The sequence below is a fragment of the Stigmatopora argus genome, chromosome 15, assembly GCF_051989625.1.
Source record: "Stigmatopora argus isolate UIUO_Sarg chromosome 15, RoL_Sarg_1.0, whole genome shotgun sequence".
In the NCBI taxonomy this organism is placed as follows: domain Eukaryota; kingdom Metazoa; phylum Chordata; class Actinopteri; order Syngnathiformes; family Syngnathidae; genus Stigmatopora; species Stigmatopora argus.
Window position 1 is genome coordinate 2,687,284 of NC_135401.1, and position 26,108 is coordinate 2,713,391.

The window sequence follows — 26,108 nt, forward strand, 5'->3', positions numbered from 1 at the left end:
CCTGATTCACAATTTTCACCTCCATGTTCATGGTTTTAATAAGGAGTATAAATTTGTTACTTTGAAGGGAAAATCTTAAGAAGAATCATCACACTACTAGACTAAAATCTTAAGAAGAATCATCACACTACTACACTAAAATCTTAAGAAAAATCATCACACTACGTACCCTTGATTCAGTCACCGTTTTTTGTTACAAATGCGGCTTATATGCGAGAAAATACAGGATATAACAGTTTGCGCACCTCCCCCGGAAGACTCACCTCGGCCTCTTTGAACTGCTGGCTCGCAGCCTCTGGCTGAAGTTGCACCGTTTGATTCCGACAACTCAGAAGATTTGACACCACCCTGCACAGGAGAAGGTCCGAGTCACTGGCGTAGCAGCTCAACAGCTCCGGAAGGGAATCCTCACGTGAGACCTGTCCGAGACATATTGAAGAAACTCAGATTGACGGAATCGGGTTTCGAAAGGCTTAAAGACAAATACCTCGCTCTTGTTGAGAATTTCCGTGTCTGCGATTGCCTTAACATCTGAGAAGATCTTAGTCAACGTAGATCTTTCGGTTAGCTCGATACTTGACTCTTGGTCGTTGCTAAAGGTGCTTGCTTCGGTTGGTGGAAGAAACCTAACTGCCATTCCACTATGTTTGGGCTGGTCTGATTGGGCTGGGGTTGAATGGATTTTTTTCTTGGAATCCTCCTTCACTGTAGTTTTCTCAGTCTCGATGCTGGGTTTCTCCGCTGTGACCGTTCCTAGGGATGGCAAAAGGGCTTCGCCAGTATCGGTCTCTCCGCTTGTTTCTTGCTTTTCTACTAAAGATACGTGGTTTGTGGGTTTCTCACGATCTTCATTTCCAGCCACTGGTTTATCTTTCTGCTCTTCTTGATGTTCTCTCATCTCCACTGGTGAAACATCAGGCCTCACGTGAATAGTCGTAGCTGTATCTTGAGAAGCACCTGTAAACACGGGGGCGCCGCGCTCTTCTGGCCGAGTTACTGCTTCCTGGTCGGTTTGCAAAGGTTCCGACCCAGCCACCGTCTTCTCCGTGCTTTTTTCACATAATACAATTTCTATCATTTCTGTGGCGTTGGGCTGAAGCGTCGTTAAAAGCACAGACGAGTCTCCCTTGGACTCGCGGCTCACCGCAGAATCGTTCTCATCCTCGACTTGATTGCAGATATTGAGTTGCAAAGTATCTACGACGGCGCCACCCGGGATCGTATCGATGAAGAACAGCGATTTTTCTAGCTCCGCGTTGGCGTCCTCAACACCGATCGCGGGCTCCTTGTGATCTTCCGCCTCTTCGAGTCTTTCAGTTTCTAACAGTTCTAACTCTATAAGTGTTTCCGTCGGCGTGGTTGTTTGTTGGATGGACATCATTTCCGTAAGGTCAGCTGGCCGGTCTCCCCGAAGGGTAACATGATATGACTCTGTCTCTGAGGTGTTTTCTTCAACGACCCTACAAACTGTTAGCTCAGTGGTCTGGGTTGCCATGGTATGAGGTTCTTCTTTTGTAAGGGTTTGGTCTTGGACTTTCTGAGGTTCCGGGGAAGCCTTCAAACTCTTTGGCCTTCTTTTCGGCGGTGATAGCTTACTACCCTCCAACCCTGATTGTTCCGGTGTAGCTTGGAGTCCACTTTCAGGGCCCAGGACAACATTGACGGCGATACTTGGGCCAGAGGAGACATCTTCATTTTTGGACTTTTTCCTGTAAGGCAATTTGGGAGTTTCCGTCAAAGTCATCCCGCTCTTTGCAGATGCTGCTTCTTCTTCGACAGCAGTAGTATCCTCAGCTCTGTCTTTTGATGTCTTTGCCCCACTTTGAGGAAGTCCTGAAGAGGCCGTTGATCTCCTTGACTTTCTTTGGGGCGGCTGAGGAGTGGTAGGTTGCTCGGTTCGGTTGCTCGAATCTGACTGTTGCTCAGTTGCTGTGACTTTTCCACGCTTTGATTTTCTTCGGGGTGTCGAGACCTGCCCTTTGTCTCCATCTACATCTTGAGAGGTTGTTACCACAGCTGAGGATGCTTCTTCTTTGTTTGGGAGTAAATCAACATCTGTTACAGCAGGTTCAGTTATTTCCGTGACGGGATTGAAAGAAGCGTCTCCGTTTTCAGAGTCTTTTTTCACTTCTGGACTAAAGCAACCTTGACAAAGTTCTTTGTTTTTCTCTTCAGGTTCCAGATCACATTCGTCTTTGGTTACGGTTGCCTTTTCTTGCGGAGTCAGTTTTAAACTCTTGGATTTTCTCGTGGGCGCTATGAGCTTTTCTTCCTCCACGGTAACGACTTCGGGATTGGCGATGACGGCTCGCGGCGTTTTGTCATGGTCCGACTCTGAGTGATCTTTCCGCGTTGGTAAATAAGCATCTCTAACAGCGGACTCGATAAGTCCCGTGACGAAATCAGCAATGACAGTAGCTTCCTCGCTTTCAGGTTCTTTTCTTTCTTCTTGAAAAACGCCAGGTTCTTGGTTAGCGTCGGTTCTTACCTCTACGTATTCTTGCTTTGGTGTCACTGGCTCCTTGTTTTCAGGCGGTTGGGGTGAAAACTCTACCGTCTTTGACCGTTCAGTGGCGTGTGAAACGTTTTCGTCTTCCCTGCTACCAATTTCGCTTGCCTCTGTAATAACTGATGACATTTTTGTGTTCTCACAATCGAGCAATTCTTTCTTTGATAGCAAATTGACGTCCCTCAGAGCAGAGTCAATAATTCCTGTGACAATTTCAGCAACCGAAGCTTCTAGACTTCCCGAAGCTTTCTGTGCTTCTTCACAAAATATCTCTTTGTGGTCATCATGAGTTACGTCACCCAAGGTGTCCAGATTGGAATTATTCTTTCTCATAATTTGTTCCTCATTTTCTGGCAACTGTGGGGGAAAGTTGACACTCTTGGACTTTCTTGCAGAATGTAAGATCTTGCTTTCCTCCACAACATCGCCTGGAGGGATTTCCGTGACGACTTGTAAAGGTGACAATGTTTCCCTGCTCTCTAATTCTAGGGCTTCTTCATTTGGTTGGTTTTCAACATCACTCATGGCAGATTCAATAATTCCCACCACAAACTGAGAAACTTGAGGTGTTACATTTCTCTCTACATCGTCCACAACTTGATCTTTCTTTGTCTTTTCAGTCCTTGAAACTCTTCCAGGTGGGAGAAGCTGAGATTGTTCGAGAACATCCTCTTGGCCTTTATCTGACACTTCGAATTCGGTCTGTTTAGTTTCCACCCAAACTGTCGATTTCTGAAGCGAGGACTCTTCCGTTAACATTCTATTTCTCGGGGGGACTTGAATGTCTTCTGAAACATTTGTTTCTGTTTTCTCACTGCGTCCCGAAGTCATCATCAAGTCGTCCTGATTGGTTGGAAATGTCACCGTTGGGGGAATGTATTGCTGAACATGAAGTTGAGACTTTTTCTCAGGCGATTGTTTGTTTTTTCGTGGGGATGCCACCAAAGACACCTTCATCTCCTCAAAATCATTGGTGGGAGGACCCTCAGTTTTCGGGTCGTTTTTTTTACTAAGCTCCTAAATTTAAAAAACAACAACATGTTATTACATCAGACTTATTAATCAAGAGTGGTTTTATGTGGTTACCTTTAAGGTCTGGCTAAGAGACAATTGAAGGGCTTCTGCTTCTTTAAGAGAATCTAAAGCTTCTTTTGCAAGTGGCTCAAAAACATTGTGGTCCAAGCAGTCTTTCAGATACTGGTGATGAGAAAAGGCCTCCCGAAGATCGGTTTGCAACTTTTCACCTTCATCCGTAGCCTCCTAAAACAAGTGCAGGGGAAAGAAGTCAAACAGATGGTTGCCGTGGGCCGAATGGAATCTCAGTAAGGCTACAGTGAAGAAGAAGAAGAAGACAAACCTGCAAAGATTTGACGCATTGTGATGGCTTTCTGCCATTCCACACTTGCAGTGCTCGCAAAAAAACATCGAGACAACGAACGGTGTTTGCGGCACAGTCTTGTCGATGTTCCCCGAGTCTCGACTGCAGACTGAAACACCAGAAAAACATGTTACTAGCAGAAGCAAAAGCGAATAATACTTGAACAGCCTTCATGGAAAAATGCTGATCAGGGCAGGAAGGACAAAAAAAATTGCGCGTTAAGACCCTTGGTCTGAACCGATCCAAAATGTCATTGCTCGTCAATAGCTTCTTTTGCAATCCAGACCATACCTGTCACATTGGTGCCGTAGAGAATCCGTCGTGGCGCTCAATTTCGGCGATGGCTCGTCGGCCGTGATGACTTCCTGGCCGAACCCATCGATTTTGGCGAGAATCTCCCGAAGCGACTTTTCCCAAGTCTGTGAAGGAATGATGAAAAAGAATAGCCCAAGTCGAGAAAACTGAGGTCCGAGGGTCTACCTGCAGGTTGCTCCATTGCCGTTGCAGCTGATCGACAGTGTTCTGCGACGGGGCGTATTCAAGCGCCAGGTCCAGTGAGCTGAGCTCCCGCCGCAAGGCGGGCACTCTCTCCTCTAGCGCTAGACTCCTCCTGGCTGCCCCGCTATCCAACTCCTGCAGGCGGGTCTCGCTGGCCAGAAGGCGCTCTGTCACGTCCATCTGGGAGCTGGAGCAGAGCTGCTGAAGGTGGGACACCTCCAGCGTCAGAGCGTCTCGACCTCCAGGGGTGCAGAAGCCGAGCAGATCGTCTTTCGCGGTGTCCAGTTCCTTCATCTCTTTTGTCTCCCGATGGATGGTTTGGAGTAAGGCCTGAGAAGAAGGCAGGGGTAGAGAGGTGGTTTAAAAAAAGGCAGAACTCTAGACTACTGAAGAGTGATAACAGTTGATGCCCACTCGCGTGTTCATCGTTGGCGCGTACCTTTAGCGTGTTAACGACACTGTGAAGACCCGCTCTGTCGTCCGGAGGATCTGGCAGACCCTTGACTTGATCTTTTAACCAATGCTGTGCTGCTTCATGCTGTTCCAGGAGCTGCGTGCATCGCCTCTCTGCCACGATTCCTTGGTCCAGCCTCGCAAGCGTTTCCTGGTCACACCCAGATCACGTCTTAACCCGACGTATGAGCTATGTCTCCACCGTCAGGGAACTCACTGTTAACTCCTCAACCACAACTGGGATGGATTCCTCCATGTCAGCGTAGGTGGGATCGGACCAATCCGGGTCCTGGGTGGTCCGGAATAGTTCTGCAGCCTGAAGGACATTAAATATTGTGAAGACATGGAGTATTGGACAACCACAAGAGGAGAGATTGTAGGGAAACCCAGGGTTGGTCTTGCTAAAAACCTCGTTTTCACTGAGGGCATTTCAAAATATTCTTTTAAACGACGTCTGCTACCTGCTCATGAAGATCGGAGAGGATGGGGCCCATGGCAGAGGCCCTGTCCAGCAGAGTTCGTGTCAGTTCGGCCGCCTGCCTTCGCTCCCCCAGGCCGGGCCAGGGGAAGACACGGGGCAAATCAGCAGTCTGCGTCCGAAGTTCGGCAAGACGAGTCACGGCTTGTCCTCGCTGGCACTGGCACGCCACTTGGAGGTCCTTCACACTCTGTAGCCGTCTGGCGTACATCGGGCAACAAGGACACATGATTTCTAGTTCCAGGAGAGCAGCTTTGACCATAAAGAAAATAATCTTCTGGCACCTGCTCGTCTTCTCGGCCGACCGCAAAATGGACCTCCACTGCTCCTCCAGTTTTTTTACCGTGATCTGCAGCTCCAGCCTGCTCTCCTCCCCCAAGTCCTTTTGACCACACAGATTTTGCGCTCGGCTCTCCAGATCTGTCACTCGACTCTCCCCGCCGGATTTGGAGCTCAAGATCAGCTGAGGACCAGATCACCTCGGTATGAAAACCAAGTCTTTCGGACTACGAGGGAAGGCTTTCCAAGACGAGCGTTTGGCTCACCTGCGCCACGTTCAACCTGTCCTCTATCCGGTCCGGGCCGCCCGGAGAGTCCGTCTCGATGCCCTGGAGCTGCGTTTGAAGCTCCTCCTGCCAGGTTTGGGTCCCGGCCGCTTGGACGAAGAAGGCTCGCCGCTCCCTGGAAATCGAACAAAGGACCCGGCCTTTGTTCAGGCAGTCCTCGGCGTCGAGCAGGAGCGATCTCCACAGCTGGTCCAAGGCTTCGATCTCTCGCGTGGACTCCCTCCCGTCCTCCTCGCCTGTTTCTCTGGAATCGCAGAGCTTTTGACTTTGTTTGTGCAGCTCGGCGAGCTTAAAATCTCCCTGCGGTTTGGAGCTGAGTATGTCCTGACAAAAGACCACAGATAACAGGATATTTCACCTCGTCCGGAGTACAAACTAGCGCTAAAACCTTACCTCCAAGGCCGTTACCATCGCTTCGGGATCGTCGCAACAACGGAGGGAATCCAGATTCCGCCGTTTGTCTTCCAGCCAGGCTCGGACTTCTTCTTTGGACTCTTCGTGCTCCTTCAACTGATGCTCCAGAGCCGTCTGGTCTTCTGCCACACGGAGCGCCGCTTTAGCACCCCGCAGGGTTCTCGTCCACGCTTCTTCGGTGTCACGTACGGCCACCTGAAGCTCTGCTTTCTTGGCTTCCTCTAGCTCCTGAGCCCACAAACTCTGGGAGCGTCTCTTCAGCTCTTGGATTTTTCTGTCTCCATCAGATTTGGCGTCAACAGTGCTCTGGCGAAACAGGGCGGTGTCCAATTACTCCTTTGTAATATATTGTCCAAGACTATAAAAATGTCCAATACAGGGGGTCGGCGGGTTAGGCTGTTTAGACTTTACAACGCTTGCACCTGGTCCGCCATTAAGTCCCCTTCGCTGTGGTTTCTGCTTAGCGCATAGTGCTCGTGAGTATGTTTGCGTCTTGGCTCACCTGCGTAACGTGTATTCGATCCTGTACCGTGGCTTGACTGCTCAGCGAATCCAGCTGATGTTGAAGGTCTGAGAGCCACTGACTGATGTCCTGCTGTAGGCTTTGGAAATCCCTCCACTAAAAGAAATGAGGAGTAGGACAAAAGGAAAAATTTAGTCTCACATCAGGTCTGAGTTTCCATTGCGTCACCTGTAAGTCTCTCATCTCCATCTCCTGCTTGATCTGAGACTCGGCGTCCTGTTCGAGCTGCCTGGCGTGCTGCAGGAGATTCCTCCACTGCTCCTCCAAGTCTCTGACCTCTTGCTGGACTTGACATTTTCTGTCCTCCTCGACATCCCGCCGGTCAAACAGAGTCTGGCCCCGTCTCCTCAGGTTGTTCACCTGACGGTCGCCGTCGGGTTTGGATTGCAGCACATCCTGGAAATACAGCAGACCTTCAATACCTTGTAACAACTACAGTAAGTGGCGAGGTGCGGTCCCAACCTGAGCTAGATGGCGTCTGTCTTCTGGAGGCGACTGGACCCCGACTGAACTGAGCTGTCGCTCTCGCTCTCCCAGCCAAGAGCGCACCTCTTGACTCTGAACCTCAAAGTCAGTGTCCAGGAGTCGCAGTTGTGCCTCTCTGGTTGCATGAAGGATGGAATCCCACTGCTGCTCCGTGTCTTCCAACAGCCGTGACAACTCTGGCTTCTGGCTTTGGTGCACTTTCTCCCACAGATCTTGGGCTTCCCGCTTAAGTGCGACAACTTTTGATGCTCCCTCGTCTTGGGAAGACAAAAACGCCTGCAAGTGAAGAGAAATCCAACAATGAGATCCGAAACCTGGCTCCGAAATATTGAAAATCTTTAGTTTGACAAGACCTCCGTAGAGGAAATGAGTCGGCAGAGCACACCTGTGTGGTTTCAAGTCTTTCCTTGACCGTCAAGTGACTCCCCAGGGAGAGCAGCTGGCGCCGTTCTTCTTGTATCCACGACTGAGTGGACTCTATGCGGCTTCGGAGCGCCACAGCAGCGGAGGTGGGCGTTTCAGCCTCTTCTGCAACGTTACTCCGGCATTCCTCTGCTCCTGCAACGGCATCCCGATCTTGGTCCAGGTCGGGGTTGCCTCTCCTATTGAGAGTTTCCTCAGCGGCCAGCAGGACATTCGTCCACTCGTCATCCAAGTCTTGGAGCAACTGCAGGACTAGCTCCTTCCTGCTCTGCTCTAGGTCTTGCCGCTCACAGAGATTCCGGCTCTGAAGATACAGCTCCTCCATTTTAGAGTCTCCTTCTGTTTTTTGCCTCAGTACAACCTAGTGGCCACAAAAAAGACATTAGGAGGTTTTTCGGCAGCGGTCGTCCTTCTGAACTTGAATGAAGCCGTCTGATTTGGTCATTCGGACCTCTGCCTTGAGGCCCATCTCCTTGTACGACGGGTCTCCGCACACCGGAGTCAAGGGACAATGGAGTTCTTTAAACCAGTGCGTCATGTGTTCCGCCTGGCTTCTAAACTGCTCCACCTGTTCTTCCAAAACACGGTGTTCTTCCGCCATCCCCTGCAGCCGAGCTTCCAGATCTCGGTAGCGCTGTATGAGGTCGTCGCTGTCCTTGAGGATGGTGTCCGCTCTGACTCCCTGTCGGCGCACTGAAGCCAGCAGCTCAAGGAGAACGTCCGCCCTTGGGCTGACGCAGGAAAGGGAAACAAATGTGTCTTGTTATACTTGATGGTTGAGATCGACAGCCCATCGCCGTCAACGGCATCCAATCGTCTGGCTGTAGTCCTCACAATTTCTTCTTCTACTCTGGCGATTACCTTTCACTCCGCAGGTCTTGGAGAAGATGTTTGGCCGTGTCGGACGTAGCACTGAGTTTTTCTTTGCCCTGCAGCCACTCCTGGAAACTGTCACATTGCATCTGCAGACTGCAGAATTAACAGAGCTTGAGTTCATGACTCTGTCAAGTCCAAATCCAGAATTTACCTGTTCAGGTCATTGTAAAGAGACTCCATTTGCTCGTGTCTCTTCTGACAGTGAGTCTTGAATGTCTGAACCTCTTGGTGTTGCTCTTTCAGCCAATCGCTGAGCTCGGAGAGCTGCCGAGCATCCATCTGAGGGTGACCTCGTTCCAGATAAACCTTGAGCTGCTCCAAACGGCGTTCCGCGTCGTTGGCCTTCAGGAAGCCCTGCAAGAGAGGGACAACGGCGAACGTGAGGATCTTTGGATTCTTGGTTGGCCTCGAAGCAGGTCGGACTCACGTTGAGTCTTTGCAAAGACACTTCTATATCCGTCCTGCTCTCCGGATTCTCAAAACACTCGTTGACGGCCAGTTGCAGATCCTGGAACCAGTCCTCAAAGGACTGCCTCTGATCTGCAGAAGGAAAGAGCAGAACAATTTGCTATGAAAATGAAAAAAAATGAGCTTCATCCAGAGCTTAAAAGATCTTCTGTCCGTACAAAAAAAAACACCTGAGAGAGACGCAAAGACAAATGGACACACCTCCTATGACCTTGAGTAGGCCTTTGTCCTTCTCTTTTCTCCTGAGTTGGATCGTCTCTTTGGTGTGAGTGACGGCGTCCGTGAGGCGCTGGCAGTCCACCGAAAGTTCCTCCAGCACCTGCGGACTGGCCACGCTGGACACCAGGGCCATCTCCCTCACCACCAACTCTACCTGCTCCTCCTGGACCTCCAGGTCATCATAAAGATCCTGGAGCAAAACCAGAACGGATTCAATCAATATAAAGTTTAGACGTTTAGCTAAAACCACGACATTGTACATAGCCTTATCCCTGGCCGAGTACCTTTAACTGGGTCTCTGACTCGGGTTCCGAGGCTTGGACCTCGTTGACACGAGACTGGATCCTCTCCACAGCTGACAGGCACTCCTCAATCTTTTCAGCCAGATGTTTCTTCACCACCATTAGCTCTTCAAAGACGTCCTCACAGTCGGCGAAGAGCTCCCTCACCTGGTCCATCCTCTTCTTCAACTGTGTTTCCATCACCTCGAGTCCAGGCAAGACATGAACAAACATCCTCTAGTATTGAAATGATCTTGTATACTCACTTGCAGCTCCAGGGGAGCCTCTTGACTCTGAAGCATTTCCTGAATCTCCTCAGACCTCTTGTGAAAAAGTTCCAAGTTTTCCCCGTGGGCCTTCATCTCCTCCTAAGTATTTTGCAATGTGAAGGAACATTCATTCCCTTTTCTTCTCATTTAGTCATCAAACCCCTTTGAACCTCACCTTCATGGCAAGGACTTGCCGCCGGTTGTGGAAAGGGTGGCTTTCTGCAAACGCCGCCAGTTTGGAGGCCGACCAGCCGTCGATCTCTGCCCCCAACATTAATTGCTTGTCCCACAGTTCCGAGCCCACCTGCAGGTTGTCCAGGTGCGTGTCCGTCTTCTCTGTCATCTGCACACAGGTTCAAAGGTCACTTGACACGACACAGGCCGGTTCCAAGAGCTACATTTAGCAAAAACTGAGATGCTTACGTCCAACCAGCTGTCCATCAGGGCGTCGGCTTCGGATTGAAACGGTGCCTCTCTGCAGTCTGGAAACTGGTTCAGGTGGGATTGCAGCTGCCTGCAAATGGTCCTCATCTCATCCATCTGCTCACCGAGGCCACTCAGCTCTTGCTTGATGTCCTGGACCTGAAAAATGGAGTGGAATGGGTGCACGTGACGATTCGTCTCTATCCGATACGTGAAGGCCTTTTGGCTCACCTTGGCGACGGTTCTGTGAAGATTTTCTCTGCCCATGTAGGAGGCCCGCTCCCCGATGGCCTGCTCGGCTCTTTGCACGGTGCTGCTCAGGTGAGCGCGACAGCTCTGGAACTTCTTCAGAAGTTCGATCAGAATGACGCACCGCTGCTTCCTGCGGGACGGCGACAATTGCGGTGACCGAACGAGACCAGCCACGCGATCGGGCCGTGAACTGAACCAACCCGTCGGTCAAAGGCGCTAATGTCTGATTGTACTCGGCCTCAAGCTCATCAAGTACGTGTCGACCTTCCTCCATTTGAGACTCGGGAAGTTCCCTGAGACTTTGAATCTCCGAGTGTCGAGCCTGTAGCCGGTCCTCCAAATCGGACAGAGCCCGAAGCCTACCCCATCAAGTGGGACAAGTGAAACCCACAGTTTAGTACTCTTATTTGGACGCCACGGACAGATGCAACATACCTGCGTTGCAAGGCCGGTACGGTGGCCTCCGTCAAGGACTGCGATTCAATGCTTTCGTGTAGCTTTTTAAATTCCCCTACAAGGGTCCTCTTTCTCAAGCCCATAGATTGGCTGCGCGTTTCCCTCTTGAGGCTTTGCCGTTGGCCCGATAAGCCGCCGTCAACCTCTTCCACTTTGGCTAACAGGACCTTGACCATGTCCAGGCAGGAAGCAGGAGAACCATCCCTGGTGACCGTCAACCTTGCCCCTTGCAGAAGGAGATCCAGCTGCGGCGCCTTGTTTTTTAGACTGTCCACACTTTGCCTGACCAAGGCTAGTTTGGCGTGACAGTCTTGCAGAACCGCGGCTTCGCCACTGGGAGCGTTCAGCACTCCGCCGATGTCTTCTTCCACGGTGCGAAGGGACATGAGGAAGCGATCCAGAGCACGAGCGGCCGCCTCGCTCTTGCGAACTTGTTGGCGAAGCTGATCCAGGCTGTTCCTGTGAGTTAGCACCTCCTGGGTGAGAGGTGGGCCGTCCCTTGGGTCAAGGTTGCTGGATTCTGGATCCAGGCGGTCCAGCTGATCCAGTTCACACTGGATATTCTCATCCAGTTCCTAAAGAAGACAAAAATGTCAGGATCTGTTCCAAACAATCGACACCATTACGGACAGGGTACCTTGATGTCCTTCAGGATGTGGGTGTTGGCCAGTGTAAACGCCGTGATGTCCTTGGGTTGCCTAAGGTATCGGTCCAGGCGGTCTACGAAGTCCACCATGTGGTTTTCCGTGGAGTCGATCTGCCTAAGGGCGGCGCCCAGCGAACTGCCTCTCCTCTGAAGTTGAGACTGTTGTGCCTGCCATTGGTCCTGAAGGTCTGATTTCTCCTCATCTAGACCAGCATCCCCACTTAACTGGGAGCAGTGGTTGACAAACTCAGACCACAAAGACTCTGTGTCCTGCCTGAGGAACTGAGGGAGAAGAAATGTTGTGCCTGAAGGCAAACTCGCTTCAACTTGTGAATCAGGTGTGGCTAAATCCGGACCCCGAGAGCACCTATCCAGTCTGTTTTCCATGTCTCCCTCCACCAACACACCGGACTTGGCCACCCCTGTAAATGGTGCATGCCCGAAAGGGTACCTGAATCTCCTGCAGCCGTGTGTGAAGACCTTTTAGAGTCACACTGTCTGAGGGAACCTCATTGATGCTCTGTTCATTCTTAGACAGCTGGACCTCCAGAGACCTTTTGGAATGTTCGTATCTGAAAATAAACAGGCAAGCTGTCAAGACATTGGCCAAAGAATCGTTTCAGACAGCCAGCTCAATTTACTTTTCAAAATCCTCCTTTTTGTTGACTTTGACGAAAGATTGATCTTTGACGTCCTCCTGAAGCGCCTTTGCTGTCTCGTCTTGTGGGACCTGGAACCAATAATGGATACCTTTGCTCAGAGAACGAGCACCGGAATGCCGTTTGGCGTTTAGCCCGCTTTCAAGGACGGCAATACCTCCAATGGGATTTGAGGTTCGACACTTTGCGCGATTTCTACGGGCTTCGCGTCCAAGGCAGCTGAAACCCTGCAGAACATCCAGTGTCGTTTTGAAGATCAGTCAACTTTCTGGAGATTTAGACAGCGACAGCGCACTCACCTCGAATCGGCCAGCGCCGCTTCTTGATCGCTGCTCAACTGGCGCTGAATGGCAGCCAAGCTACTTTGGCATTCCCTCAGCTCAGTGCGAGCCAGGCGGTGGGCGTCCTCCGGAATCAGCATTCGGCATAACTCCCTCAAGGCCTCCGTTCGCTGGTCCGCTTGGGCAAGTTTGCCTTCGAATGAGAAGCAAGCCTGGACAGACATTTTGTTACCAAATGGTTCATAGAAAGAAGAGTCCCAATTTTAAATGTGCTTTACCTCCCACTGAGATCTAACAGATTGGGTAAATGACACCATGTCTGTGAGCTGTGAAGGTGTACAAAAGGCCTCCATGCCTTTGGCCGCTCTCAGGAACTCCTCCAATAACTCTGGATCCAGGATCCTCGTCTTCTGCGGAGGAGTCAAGTCTTTTGTCAAACAAAAGCTTACATATTCTTCGTATAGTGTGTAAAAACCCGAGACAGCGTGGACAAGAACCAAAGAGCGCACTTATCTGGAACATCATATAACCACCAACGTTGGCTATAGTAATTCCACTTACGTTTTCCACTGACGCTTGCTCAGCCGATAGGCATTTATCGCTGATGGCCTCCAGGATGTGTTCCTGAAGGCAGTGCTTAGCATCCTCAAAGCCATTCCTAGCCAAAGCCTGGGCTGTCGCATAGGCCTCAGAATAAGCGTGGGGAGGAGCTGGAGACTCTGTCGGGGATTGTGGCGGCAAACGAACGGATGACTTGAGAACGGCCTGGGTTTGGTTTTGATGGGATTTTGGATCAGATTCAGTTTGCGCCTGCGAGAGAAGCTCCGCCTGGTGAGCAACTCGTGTTGGCGACTGAGGCTCCAATTCAGGTGCCGTTTGGACCGGAGCAGGCAATTTCGAAGGTGACGATGTCAAGAGTTTGACGCCTCGAGGCGACTGGGGTTCTGCCATAGTTTTAGGTTTAGACACAGAACTGTCTTGGGTAGGCATTGGTTCTTTGTACTGAGCCTCTGTTTTTTTCTGTGGTTTAAAGTGCATTTCAGGTTGAGGCATGTCCTGCGCTATTGCCAAAGTCCTGGTTTGGTTTGATGACTGAAATTTGGATCCATAAAATCCCTGGAGTTCCGGTTTATATTGTCCTAGGGATCGAGTCCCCGGCTGAATTTGAACTTCCTGTGATTCAGCTTGATATTCTGGCAGTAGCTGAGTCTGAGACAACTCCGGTGATATCGGTTGATGTGTCCACGGTGACTGCAAAGGTTGGTTCGGTCTCTGAGCTGGGGTTGGGAATTTCATCGGTGACTGCTGCGCCTGCGAATTTGGAAGCACATTTACGTGTGTCTGAACAGGACGTTGGGACGGTGCCCAGAGGCCAGGTTGAAGTTGAAGCTGAGCGATATTGCTTTGGTTTAGTTGTGGTGGCATCTGAGCTTGCTGTTGGGATTGTAGGTGGTGTTCAACAGCTGGATACTGATGAGCCTGCAGGTCCAGACGGGTTGGGGAAGGATGAGGTCCCCTCATCCACATCTGTGGCTCAGTGTGGCCTTGTTGCATCTGCATCAGAGTCCCGTCGTCACCCGGCATCCAGGGCCTCATCTGACTCCACGTTGGAGCCTGGACGTACGCGGGTAAAGGAAATTGTACCTGATGCCGGATATTCGCCGACCTTTGTGAAAAAATGCCCTGGGCCCATTGTGGGGTTTGTGGAGCCTGATACTGTGGAGCTTGACCTAATGGCTGAGGGAGCCCTTGGGGAACGGAATGCCTCAGCCCAAGAATGTCTTGATTTTGTGGCTCCGGCATGGGGGCTCGGGGCTGGAAAGAGGGTCGAGGCTGAGAGAAACTCTGCCGGGGTTGCGCCCACGTCGAGGGTGAGCTATTAACTTGGGCCCGGGTGGGCTGTTGGCCTGGTGCAGCGTGATCCGGATATTGGAGTGTCGAGTAAGATTGTGTCTGATAGGCTGTCACGGGATGTCCTTGAGACCAGCCTATGTGTTGACCAAATGTGAGAGGCTGTGTGGGGATTGGCGCTGGCTGAGTGTACCTCTGAGATTCTGCCTGCACCAGGTTTTGTTTCTGAGCCTGCGTCATGGAACCGGCAATAATTTGGTGTTGAGACATTGTGTGCTCAGTGAACTGAGTCCGGCTCTCTAGATGAGGTTGAGCTTGAGGGTGATGGATTTTCTGGGCCTGTTTTTCAAGATGGGTCCTGGCTTGTGCATCAGGTTGAAGCTCGGGGAAAGTAACAACTCCGGCCTGGGACCGGGCCGGCGGCTGCGCAACTTGCGTCTTTGATTTGGAATAACCGTGCGAGAGCCCAGGACTGGAAGGAGGCTGAGGCGGCGACTGAACGTGGCTTTGGGTTTGAAACGCTGTTTGTTCCAGGGTGATGGGCTGAAGACCGTGAGGCATTTTAGAACTTGCTTGACATTGGGCCACTGCTGGGGCTTTTGGGGGGGATGCTCTAACAGGGGCCCAGGACTGTGGATGGCTTTGTAGCTGAACGTGATCCGACAAAGGTGGCCGAACTGTGTTCTGCGTGGGGGATCGAGGCCTGAGCTGAGCCCAGGTTGGGCCCTGAGCCACCATTTGGCAGTTTTCGGGAGGCGGGAGTCGAACCTGCAACTGAACTGGGTTTTGGTCCGGCGGCTGACTTTGCTCAAGAGGCCATTCCAATGTTTGGAGCTTATTCTCCTCAACATGTGGCACTCTTATTGGCTGCTGTTTGTCCCGTTGCTGTTCCTGTTTCTTCTGAATTAGCCATACTTGTTCATTGCGGTGTTCTGCCCACTCCACAGACTCGGCTTGTGCTTCATCTCGTGTCCTCGGGCCCTCCCGTGTGACACCCGTCATACCCTTATCTATCGGCGGCTGTGTGGCCTGATGTGGATCTCGAGCTAGATCTTTTTTGGGACTTTGAATTTCCGGTTGATCTGTTTGTCTGAGCCACGGACGGTTCTTCAAGCCTTGGGCTTTTTTCCGTTCAACTTCTTTTAGGCTGAGCGCTTTCCTTGGCGATAAAGTCGGCAACTGGCTTTTCTCTTGGACTTGTGTGTTGAGCTCTTCATACCGCTCGCCTCTACATACCTCCATCTCTGCCAGGAGACGCTTCCCATCCTCTTTCCTTTGCCGCTCATCTTGGTCCAGAACTTGCCGCAGCAGAAACGTATCCTGCGCCCCTGGCGTTTTCAGCCAAAGTGTCAACGTGTCCTCCGAAGTATCCTGCTGGCCACGCGGTCCCGTACGGGCCTGCGCATCACCCAACGGAATATCTTGTAAATTCGTGATTTTGTCTCCGTAATCCTGCACCACAACTTTTGGCACAAATGCTTCTCGGGATGGACGGCATTCCAACAGAGATGATGGAGGAGCCAGCCTTTGCGGCGTGGTCCCTTTGTCTTGGATGAAGACCTTGGAAGGAGGCCCTCCAGTGGGACTCCTGCTTCTGTCTCTTCTGGATCCCAAGCTGCTCAGCATACCGACTGTCTCCTATAATTGAATAAAGGGCAAACTTTAAGGGGCTATTTCTTCAATATTTCCAATAAAAGTTACTGAAGGAGATAGAACTCAAAGTTTTCTTCAGTATCTCCCGAGTTGTGCCGAGTTTTGCCATAAAGCGGGTCTTTCCTTTAGTCTGGAACCAGAGCACGTTGTGGATTTTGTTCAAACTCCAATATGCTAGAGTGATCAAGTTTGACGAAATATTTGAGTAACAGACTGCAAAATCTGGCTCAGATCTCACTTGTCCTTTCCATGACGTTATCCCGTTGGGCAATAAGCTCATTATTTTTCAAATCAAACAAACACAGAATGGGGAAAAAGTCCTACTGGCCTGCGACTGCGCCAAAGCCGCCCGCACTCGGTCCTGGATGTTGGTATTTTGGAGGTACAGGATGGGTGAGTTTTTCTTATTGGCAGTAATCAACAGTTGGAGATCTTGTTCTTCCGTCACCAACTGACCCTCCAGCTGAAGGCCGCGAGAAATCAGAACCTGTGGGAGCAGGTGACATCCCACGACTTAAGTTGGGGCAGGTTCGTCCCCTTACCCGGCTAGCTCATCTCACCCGAGCTCTGGGATCCTGGCCTGGTTGCTGCTGGTTCTCCGAGGCCCCCAGTTGGCGGTACGTCTCCCTGGCCTCAGTCTCCCAATGCAGAAGTTCGGCCAGACGGGTCTCCAGACCTAAAATACTATGCTGCAACTCTGCGCACGTCTGCTCGGCCTCGCACAGGGTCTTCTCGATCTGGTTAGGGCGGGAACAAGTACTTATTGGTCATGTGGCAAGTCTTCTATGGTGCTATGCTAAGGTAATGAGTCGTTTAGAATTCAAACTCAAGACTCTGATGGCGTACTTTGGGCGTGGCTGTTTTCAGTTCCTGTAAGCGATCCGCAGAAATTGGGGAAGAATCAAGAGCCTCCAGGTCCACTCGCTTTAATTTCCTCAGTTGCAACTGAAAGACAAGATAAAGATCAAAACCAGACAAGGTTTCCAGTAGTAGTGAGCATCTACTGCAATTTCCAAACATATTACGGCCTTCTGTCACCTGGATTTGCTTCCTGAAGGTGCGTAAAGAACCCGAGGTTGTCTCCACAGGCTCTTGGAGAAGTAGTGTGGCCTCTTTTATCAGACCCTGAAGGTCTCCCGGACCGGATGGCAAGTCAGGGTTTGATTCCGCTGTGCGGTTCTGGAGAACAACATAATTTTTGGTTGGTTTCTTTGACACGTGAGAAGTTTTACACAGATCTATGGACAAAAAGTCCGGTAAGGTGACTCCTCTAATTCCAGGCTAGTCGTTGCTAGCATAATAGCGAGAAAAGTAGTTTCTCTCTCAACACATTGTTTTAGTTTGCACCAAAGCGGTGCAAAAGTCTTAAAAAGACTACCGAGGCGTGTCTCAGGACAAACTCAGCCCAGTCCACGTTGAGTTTGAGCAGCTCCTCCTCCAGGCTCCTGCTGGTTTCCGGGTCAGTCGACTCCATCAGGTAGTTGGCCACCTCGTTCAGGTGGGCCTGGCGAGACCCCCACTCGGCCACGCTCTCGGACGTAGAGTCCTGCTTCAGCCATGCCTGCATGGAGCTCAAACCGTCGTTGTAGGAGTCCCAGGCGGTCAGAATCCTTGCCAGGATGCCCTTGGCTGAGGTGACCTCCGCCAAAATGCTGACTGTGTCCTCCTCCAGCTGCGTCACTTGTTGAATGACGTGGCGGTAGTCTGCAGCTGAAAACGTAGCAATTAGCCCACGAGGAGATGTTAAGTACTATGCTGGTGTTGGGGTGTGATCGAGGGGGGTTCATACCAAGGGCGGACTTGCTTGAGTACTTCTCAGAAACTTCCTTTAACTTCTGGAAAGCTGCTTCCAGCATTGAAGGTAGCTCCTGATTAATGACCACTTCCTGTATTACAAAGACTGTGTCCTAATTGCAGTTTTATCTGGATGGTGTTTTGTTTAATTTGGATTCCGATAGTGTTCCAGAAACAAATGAAAAGGTTTTGAAGACAGCAGATGAGTCACTCACCCGCCAGTCCTGCACCAGAACCCTGACGGCCTCTGGAGAAAGATAAGGCTTCCTCCACAAGTGCACTTTGGTCCTAATCCGGCCCAGCAAATCCAAAACTGTGTGACGGTGCTGGTGGTACTCCAGTTTGATACCGTGGTACTTGGCGCTCACTCTCACGCTGGTGAACCTAGTGAGCCAAAATCCAAAGGTGTCACACAACGAGCCTGGGCAAAAGGTGGGAACATTTTTCCTGGAGAATTGCCCACCTCCTCTTTAGATCCTCCATCTTCTCAACGGGAACTAACAGGTTTCCGTACTCGTCCTCGTTTTGAAAGGCCTGGAAGGTCTTCATTTGTTGGGGCATGTCCTCCAGGCAGACCTGGATTGACAAAGGCTACCTGAGTATTGTGGCTCCGCCTCCAGAACATTGTACAGGCGCGGCGTTTGATTCTCCCGCGGATTATTATAAAGCTAAACGCGGAAGGTCGCTATCTCATCTGCACCTTGAGTTGCTCCCGTTTGTCCTTGGCTCGGTCTGCGGCCGGCCCGTGGTCCTGGCGGTCCCCCTTCTCCTCGACCAGGACTCCTTCTGCTTTTAGCAGCCAGCGCACCACCGCGTCAAGAGGCGGCGGCAGGCTGGCGTCCAACTCCATTTTGTACTCGCGTAGCTGGAGAAGAAAACCACGTTGCCGGACTGTCGACTCGGCCAGCCCTCGGATCGCGGGCTTTGCGTGGCGAGTCCACCTTTTCCGTGAGGGCGTCCCAAGCTTCCACGAGGGCTCGCTGTTCCTCGCTCGGAGCGGAACTTCGTCTAGCGGCGGTCAGCAGAGGTACGATGGGACGACGCTGCTCGTTGAAAGACGCCGCAAAGGTCTGGAACACCTGAGATGGTGCAAAAAATCAAATGGGCGGAAAGTTATAAAGGAGTATTCTGAGCCGATCGCGACTCTAGACCATCATTCCAGGGTCTTTGTCTCTATCTACTGGAATCCTTACCTTTGATTACGTCATTAGTTTCAACTATGCAGAGGCAAACCGTTTCATAGTAAGTTGTTAATATAAAACAATTTCATGAGTTTGATTTATTTAATAAAGGGACACCACATATTAATGAACACACATATATATATATATATATATATATATATATATATATATATATATATATATATATATATATATATATATAAGATTGTAACCGAGGGCTAATTTCCATCTTTAGTCCCTTGTGTAGGTTGAAGATAAACGATGACACATACTAGACACACCCACACGTAGCACAGTTTTAGTTGTGATTGCAATTTTGTTGCTTTAAGATAATTGGCCGAGAGGTTCAGAGACGGGAGTTGACGTATGTTAGTTGCTATTGAGTTCCAGGTATGAGGCGAGAAATATTTTTGCACTCTTTTGGAAGGGAACTACACAGTCACCTCTAGAGCCAGCCCTTGTTGATGTGTTGGAAAATATGTTATGTATGATGTTGATGGATGATCTGATGTTATGTCATGTGTTTCAGTTTGGTCTTGACACAGTCTTGAATAGTGTCTGGTCTAAGCTATTCTGGGTTTTTGCCTCAGGAGTCACGACAGCAACTACAAGGTCTTTTAAAGGTAAACGTACGTTGTATCTCTCGGAGTAACTCTCGCCGTGGGTGGAGTCCCAGCCCTCCAGCAGTTCTTCATGCGCCTGTAGAAGCCAACAGGACACTTCCTGCACTTTGCGTTCGGGGGTCACCTGAGGACCAAAAGACTTCATGGAAAGAATCCCATTCCCATTGTGATGGGGAAGCCTCGGTGCCGTGGGAATTACCTGCCTCAGCAGCGAAGCCGAGATGGCCGGAGTGCAGTGAGCGGGAAGGTGGACGGGAGATGCTTCACCGGGAGAACTCTGGAACTGCGTCGGCGGGAGGAAGGAGGCCAAGGACCGGCGGGATGGCGGCCAGGTTGGACGGAGTGGGCAAATGTCAAGCACACAAGACAATCATGTACACGTTATTCTTTCCAGGACTCTCCAAAGTCAGACTTTAAAGACAGCTTCCTGTCCTCAAAAGACAAAGATGACATTTGCAGAATAGAAACCCATGTCGTGGTCCTCCCGACCCGCTCGCTCGCTCACCTGCACGTCGTCGTCGTCGGGAAGCGGCGCTTCTTTGGAGTAGCGCAGGAACTGGGCCACGTAGGTCATGATGGACTTTTCGTCCGGCTCCCGGACGTCCACGTCTGCGCGGACATGGCGGCAACGGTTACGATCGTACGGGCGTCGGTTCGGCGCACGGAGGCTTTTGTCAAAGGTCCGCCCTCTCGTCTGGCGTGAGAAGCTAACGCGGCTAATTAGCGAGAAGGACGAGAACAAGCGAGCCGTTGATGTTAGCGGTGAGTCGCGCGGCGGAAAGTGGATCAGCCGACACCGGCTTCGGGCCAATCGGAACAAAACGTCTTTAGAAAAGACGCTTAAGCGAGACTCGGTTATGGATGGAAAACATCGAGGGGAGAGTTGGAGCTATTCCAAATTTGGCTTATCTTCCTTTTCTGCAGAAATGACAGACAAGGTGATGAAGTCGTACACTGACGCGGGAAAAGTTGTAATATTACAAGATTAAAGTGGTTTCCTGGATTATTTTTACTTGACGTGTAGCAGAGTTTCTTGGGGACTTCAATATTTGAGTGAAGACAAAACATTTTTGGGTGACGTAACGTGACTAAATGCTTCTAAAAGCAGCCTTAAATATGTGGCCTGGGGATAGGAATGAAAAAAAAAACAGACATGCAGACACAAAACCAAATTGTTCTCGTTTCAGGATTTGGCCTAGGGTCAAAAAGGTGAGGTGGATGTCCTGACCTTCGGGTTCCAGCAGGCGCGGGATGTCCAGCTCTCTCTCGGCCACTCGGAAGGCCTCTTCCAGGTTCTGCTTGTTACTCCGACCGGCGGCGGCCGACAGGTCCACCAGGTCGCGGCGGAGAGCGTAAAGGATGGCCAGGAAGAGCACGCCGCTCCGCCAGCTGGCCTTGAAGTCCCTGACGCCCGCCGAACACCCGGCCCTGAAAGCACACCCCATTGGACAGATTGGACTTGACTGAACCACCAAGCCATATGTCGTCCTTTTCTTTAGTCAATAAACCAAAAAACACCGTTTTAATCCCATTCTGCCAGAATCACTTACAGAAAATCCGTTCTTTTTATCTGTTTAGTTTCATTTCTGTGACACTTTCAGTGTACAATTTCAAAGGTTATGGATCTGTAGAAGTCTGGATGATTTATTTTTCATACTTATACCCTTATTAATGATTGCAATTCCACACAAAAAACGTAAAAATGCTATGTAGAATATATTTACTCACATAGGGCGCACTTAAAAGTCTGAAATTTTGTGGACGGGGTGCCCAATCAGTCGGCGCACTAAATTCAAGATTCTGTAGATGTCGCTGTATGACGCTGAGCTGACCGTTTGACTGTCTGGGTACATTGCTTGCTGATGCGCTATATTTATATAGTAAAAAAAGCCCATATCCTGCTTAAAGCATGACAATATTAGCAGTCGATGATGACGTTTTTGTCTGCTACCAGTGACCGAGACGATCCGGATTAGAGCCGAAATGGCTAAAACCAGATCGGTTTAACAAAAAAAGTACTTGAAAAAAATCCTGTACAAAAGTTGTCATACAGCGTACTCAATTTGGAATGGTCAAAAAACGTATAAGTTGACAGGTATGGAATTTGGACAAGGTGTATACGCACTTGTGGCACTGCTCGCGGACCCACAGCATCAGCGCCTTCTTGGCCGAAAGCCTGAAACGGGCGTGAAGCGGCGACGCCCGATGGGAGCCCGTCGACGTGCCGCTGCAACGGGAGTCCAGACTGGCCAGGGACTCCATGGACGATTGACGGGAGTCGAAGGAAAGGCCGCCGGCCAGCTCCTGGATCTGAGGACCGGACCGAGGCAAGGGAGACGTGACCTCGATGACTTCAAACCGGGACAAAGACTCGCTAAAAAACATAGATTTGTCTCTCTCTGTCTCACGTGGTACTGCAGGATGACGGTCCACACCAGTCCCAGTATGATGGACGGTTTTCCCTCCATGATGTCCGGAATGTTGATGTTGACCAGTTTGATCTGGAAGCGGAGTAGGAGGAGTCAACTGGGATGACTGGGACGGCCCTGGTTTTTTTTTCTGTGCTCTTACCGATTTCTGGCGAAGGAAGGCCAGGCCTTTCTCGATGTTGCTCCTGTGCTGGAAGGTTCCCCTCCCCCGCTCGCGACCCTACAAACGAGGCGGCGAGCGTCCCGAGCGTTTCGGATACGGAGAAAAGTGGGCGTGGCGGGCGGGCGGACTCACGATGCGCTGCTCGCTCAGGACCTCCAGCAGGTCCAGGAGTTTGGAACCGTCCCGGAAGTCGTGAAAGAGATCCGACACCCTGGACGGAGGTCGCCTCTGCGCGCACACAAATTTGTGGTTAGTCAGGAAAAATAATCCAATGCGAAAATGACAAGTTATAGGGTCAAAATGTGTCGGATCAACATTTCACCAAATCATTCAAAGTTGTGTGTTTACGTGCGAGTATGTTTACTCAGCTGCCAAACATTTGCCTCCTCCTCCACCCATCCACCCCAATGGAAAATGACAATAGTGTGATACGCCTAAATAGTTTGTTTCCCTGAACTGGAGCTATATAGAATTAGCCGTTAGCACTTAAGATCACACTTTATTGTTAGTAAATGCTGGACAGAAGGGGGAGGGCTCTATGGTTTGTAAACAGGGGGGTGGGAGGTCCTCATCGGTCCACCTGCCGCCGTCCGTCTTGGCCCGCCGTTCTATTTAACGCTCCCCGAACGAGGACAAGATCCCCCGTGCCGTTCTCCCGCGTAACCTTGAACGTCGACACAACACCGAGCGCACAAGTTGGAAACTTTATGAGTGACGCCGCGCTACAATGTGACGTATTTTAGCCGACATGCAGACTGACAGTTGCCTGGGAATGTGATGTTTGTTAGCTAACATGCTAAAGAACTGGCTTGAGTCCAGAGAGGTCAAAGTTGAGTGTTCACCTTTGCCAGCTGCGCATTGACCCAGTTGGTGAAAGTCCTTTTCTGGATCTGTTCCTGCTCCACTGCAGACACACACATACACACACACACACAAAACACACACAAAACACACACACACACACTTGTTACTTTCAGTTTTCCATTGCGTTGAACGCAGACTTAACATACCTGTCAACCTCTGCCGATAACTGCCCTTATAAATGATTATGATTCCCCTTACAAACCCCCCAAAAGCCTTACAAACACCGTACGAGTCGTACGGTGTTTGTAAGGTTTTTGGGGGGTTTGTAAGGGGAATCAATAATCATTTATAAGGGCAGTTATCGGCAGAGGTTGACAGGTATGAGACTATCTTGTGTTGTTGTCTTTTGTTTTGTCTCCATGTAGCTTGTATGTTAAGACGCAACAACATTGGCACTCCTCGTTTAGCGTTTAGCGAGTTAGCCTGTGAATTCCTTCAAGCATTAAACTTGTATTCATAACATTCACTATGTGGGTTTCCCTATTAAATTGGAGCTTTTGCTAACTGATTAGCATCTGATCAATTTGAAGTGGGGAAGGAGAGGCCTTTCCTCACCATTCAAATTCATTTGGGTATTTATCGATGTCGGTGGCCCCCAAAAGGTCAAGAGGTCTCCATCTTGGACAAGTGGTCAATAAGGACCACGTTGATTTTGGCTGATATTTTCAATAAAATTGAAGTATGAGAAGAAAAAAAGTCAACTCACTCATGGCAGCTGTTGTTTTAATTTACCGCAAGTAGACATGTAACATTGTGTTTTTTTGTTTTTCCAGTTTTACTGCCTGGGTGAAGCAGGTCTAACCGTCTCGGGCTCTGCCTCTTTTGTGACGACTTCATCAGCTTGGTTTTAACCCTTTGCTCCGCGACCGATCCCGTTTTGGAACGGGGCCTCCAGATAAGAGGGACTAGGGGAGATTTTATTTTTGACTTGAGATACGAGCGCAGGGAGGGAGGTTATTTGTGTCCTTATTAAGTTCCGCCGGTAGTAAATTTTGTGTACGAGCGCCAACTGACCTTGCAGCAGGAGGAGGATGTGGTCGATGTCCAGGGGGGCCGACCCCGACTCTCCCCCGGCGTCATCCATGGCGCTTCGGTGGCGTCCCGCAGCCGGAGCGATGCTTCTAGAAAATACAAAACCGATACTTTTACTGGATCTCTCTTGTCTGGCTGGCAAAAACTCTTTTTGCTACACTTTGTTAGTCTACTGTAGCGCTCTGTCAATCAATCGGCCAATTGCTTCCCTTATTAATGATGGCAATTCCCCTTGTTAAGTGATAATAAACTGTACAAATGCAATGCGGGACATGTTTACTCACATAGGGCGCACCTAAAAGTCTAAAATTTTCCCCAAAGTGGACAGAGTGCCCAATCAGTCTGCGCTAAATTCACGATTGTGTAGATGTCGCTGTATGACGTTGACAGCTTGACTGTCTAGGAACATTGCTTGCTGACACACTATATTTATATAGTGAAAAGGGGTTATCATAATTAAAACATGACAATATTAGCAATTGACGATGACGTTTTCGTCTGCTATCAGTTAATTGGAGACGAAATCGGGAAGACGATCAGTTTTACAAAAAACTGACTTAAAAAAAAAAAAAAAAAATTCCATGCAAAAGTTGTTATAAGGCGCACACAATTTGAAATGATCAAAAACCGTATAAAATACAAGAAAAAACGTATAAATTGAAAGGTATGCAATATGTCTGTTGCTCTACAATGGGTGCAAAAGTGGAACCAATTTTTGCACAACACGCTTCAGGAGACGCATTTCCTGCCAAATCAATTGGTCGTAGGGATCTCCCAAACCAGATTTCTGGACTTCCGATCCGATTTCTATAAAAATATGTTTTGCCAACGAACGTTATGAGCACTTTCGAGTGGATTTGTGTGATATTTTTGGGACTTTGCGCACTCTAAATCCTTCATTCCTGCCTTCAGACGCGTCTGACTGAGAAGGACTAACGCGCGTGGATTCATCCGAGCGTCAGATGACCCACGAAAACGTTGAAGGCGGCGTCCGCGCGACGACGCGAGGGAATGTCGGCGACGTTGAAAACAAATCAAGTCGGTTTCGGGAGGTGACAACGAAGGCAAAGTCAGGAAAGGTCGATGGCATGGAACGCAGAAGGATCGGGAAGGCCGCCTCAATGTCGACGCGGACGTCACGGCGAGAAGAAGGAGCTCGGGTGACGCTCGGAAAAGGTCAGTGGCCGGCCGCTGTTTCCAACTCACGCGCGAGGAGACGCTCAAAATAACCCGGCGCTCCGAAGCCCGCTCCAGGCTGGCGTCGGTCCGCTCGGTGCTCGGCCGACCGGACCGGACGGGCAAAAAAAAGAGGGCACTTGTCCTGTCGACGGCGACTTACCTGCGGAGCGGCGTGGAAGAAGGACTGCCCTGGAGGAGAAGGCGCTCGCCGTGGGAGAAAGTCCGTCAAAGTGACCAGCCCACTGCCGGCGACACCGGATAAGCCTGCTCCATACTTTGCACTTCACTAAATATAGTAGACGTGCACACTTGCGCGCCCACAAAAATACACACGTGCAGATAGATACATTTCCACGCACCAACTTACACGGGGGCGGGCGGCGCGATGGATGTGGGGTTGGCGTGTCGGCCTCGCAGTTCTGGGGTCGAGGGTTCGATCCCAGGTGGGTCCACACTGGGTGGAGTTTGCATGTTACTACCACATCCCAAAAACATGCATGCTAAACTAGTTGATCGCGCTAAATTGCCCCTAGCTATGATTGGTTGTCCGTTTTCTCCTGGTGCCCTGCGATTGGCTGGCCATCGATTCAGGGTGTCCCCCGCCCATAGTTACCTGGGATAGGCTCCAGCACCCCTCGCGACCCTTGTGAGGACAAGCGGTGTTGAAAATGAATGGATGAACATGGGTATGCACACATGGTGTAAATAACAATATTCATGTTGATGTCAACATATGAATTATATAATAAAATAAATGACTTGTAGCAACACGGTTAGG

At 50.2% G+C, this 26,108-nt stretch overlaps 1 protein-coding gene across 1 annotated transcript; it reads right to left on the reverse strand.

Moving 5' to 3' along the window:
* Window positions 1-716: 716 nt before the first annotated feature.
* syne2b (spectrin repeat containing, nuclear envelope 2b) lies at window positions 717-25,612 on the reverse strand. Its single transcript, XM_077621411.1, has 55 exons — window positions 25,491-25,612; window positions 24,134-24,240; window positions 23,098-23,159; window positions 22,388-22,483; window positions 22,235-22,312; window positions 22,072-22,164; window positions 21,789-21,973; window positions 20,892-21,091; window positions 20,169-20,272; window positions 19,863-19,946; window positions 19,674-19,787; window positions 18,798-18,935; window positions 18,557-18,721; window positions 18,320-18,432; window positions 18,072-18,240; window positions 17,852-17,948; window positions 17,441-17,772; window positions 17,101-17,241; window positions 16,909-17,007; window positions 16,623-16,799; window positions 16,391-16,549; window positions 13,120-16,047; window positions 12,837-12,968; window positions 12,577-12,770; window positions 12,435-12,504; window positions 12,260-12,348; window positions 12,070-12,190; window positions 11,610-11,900; window positions 10,952-11,547; window positions 10,717-10,875; window positions 10,496-10,646; window positions 10,265-10,423; window positions 10,017-10,184; window positions 9,839-9,940; window positions 9,576-9,776; window positions 9,274-9,481; window positions 9,032-9,144; window positions 8,756-8,958; window positions 8,590-8,697; window positions 8,180-8,459; window positions 7,691-8,089; window positions 7,282-7,581; window positions 6,988-7,215; window positions 6,799-6,915; window positions 6,276-6,602; window positions 5,862-6,206; window positions 5,601-5,779; window positions 5,300-5,516; window positions 5,056-5,154; window positions 4,825-4,989; window positions 4,186-4,715; window positions 3,867-3,996; window positions 3,596-3,769; window positions 807-3,526; window positions 717-753 (listed from the first exon to the last, which is right to left on the reverse strand). Exons 2-55 carry the CDS (start codon window positions 24,201-24,203, stop codon window positions 717-719), a joined length of 14,916 nt encoding a protein of 4,971 aa, XP_077477537.1. The 5' UTR covers window positions 24,204-24,240; window positions 25,491-25,612.
* Between the last annotated feature and the right edge of the window lie 496 nt (window positions 25,613-26,108).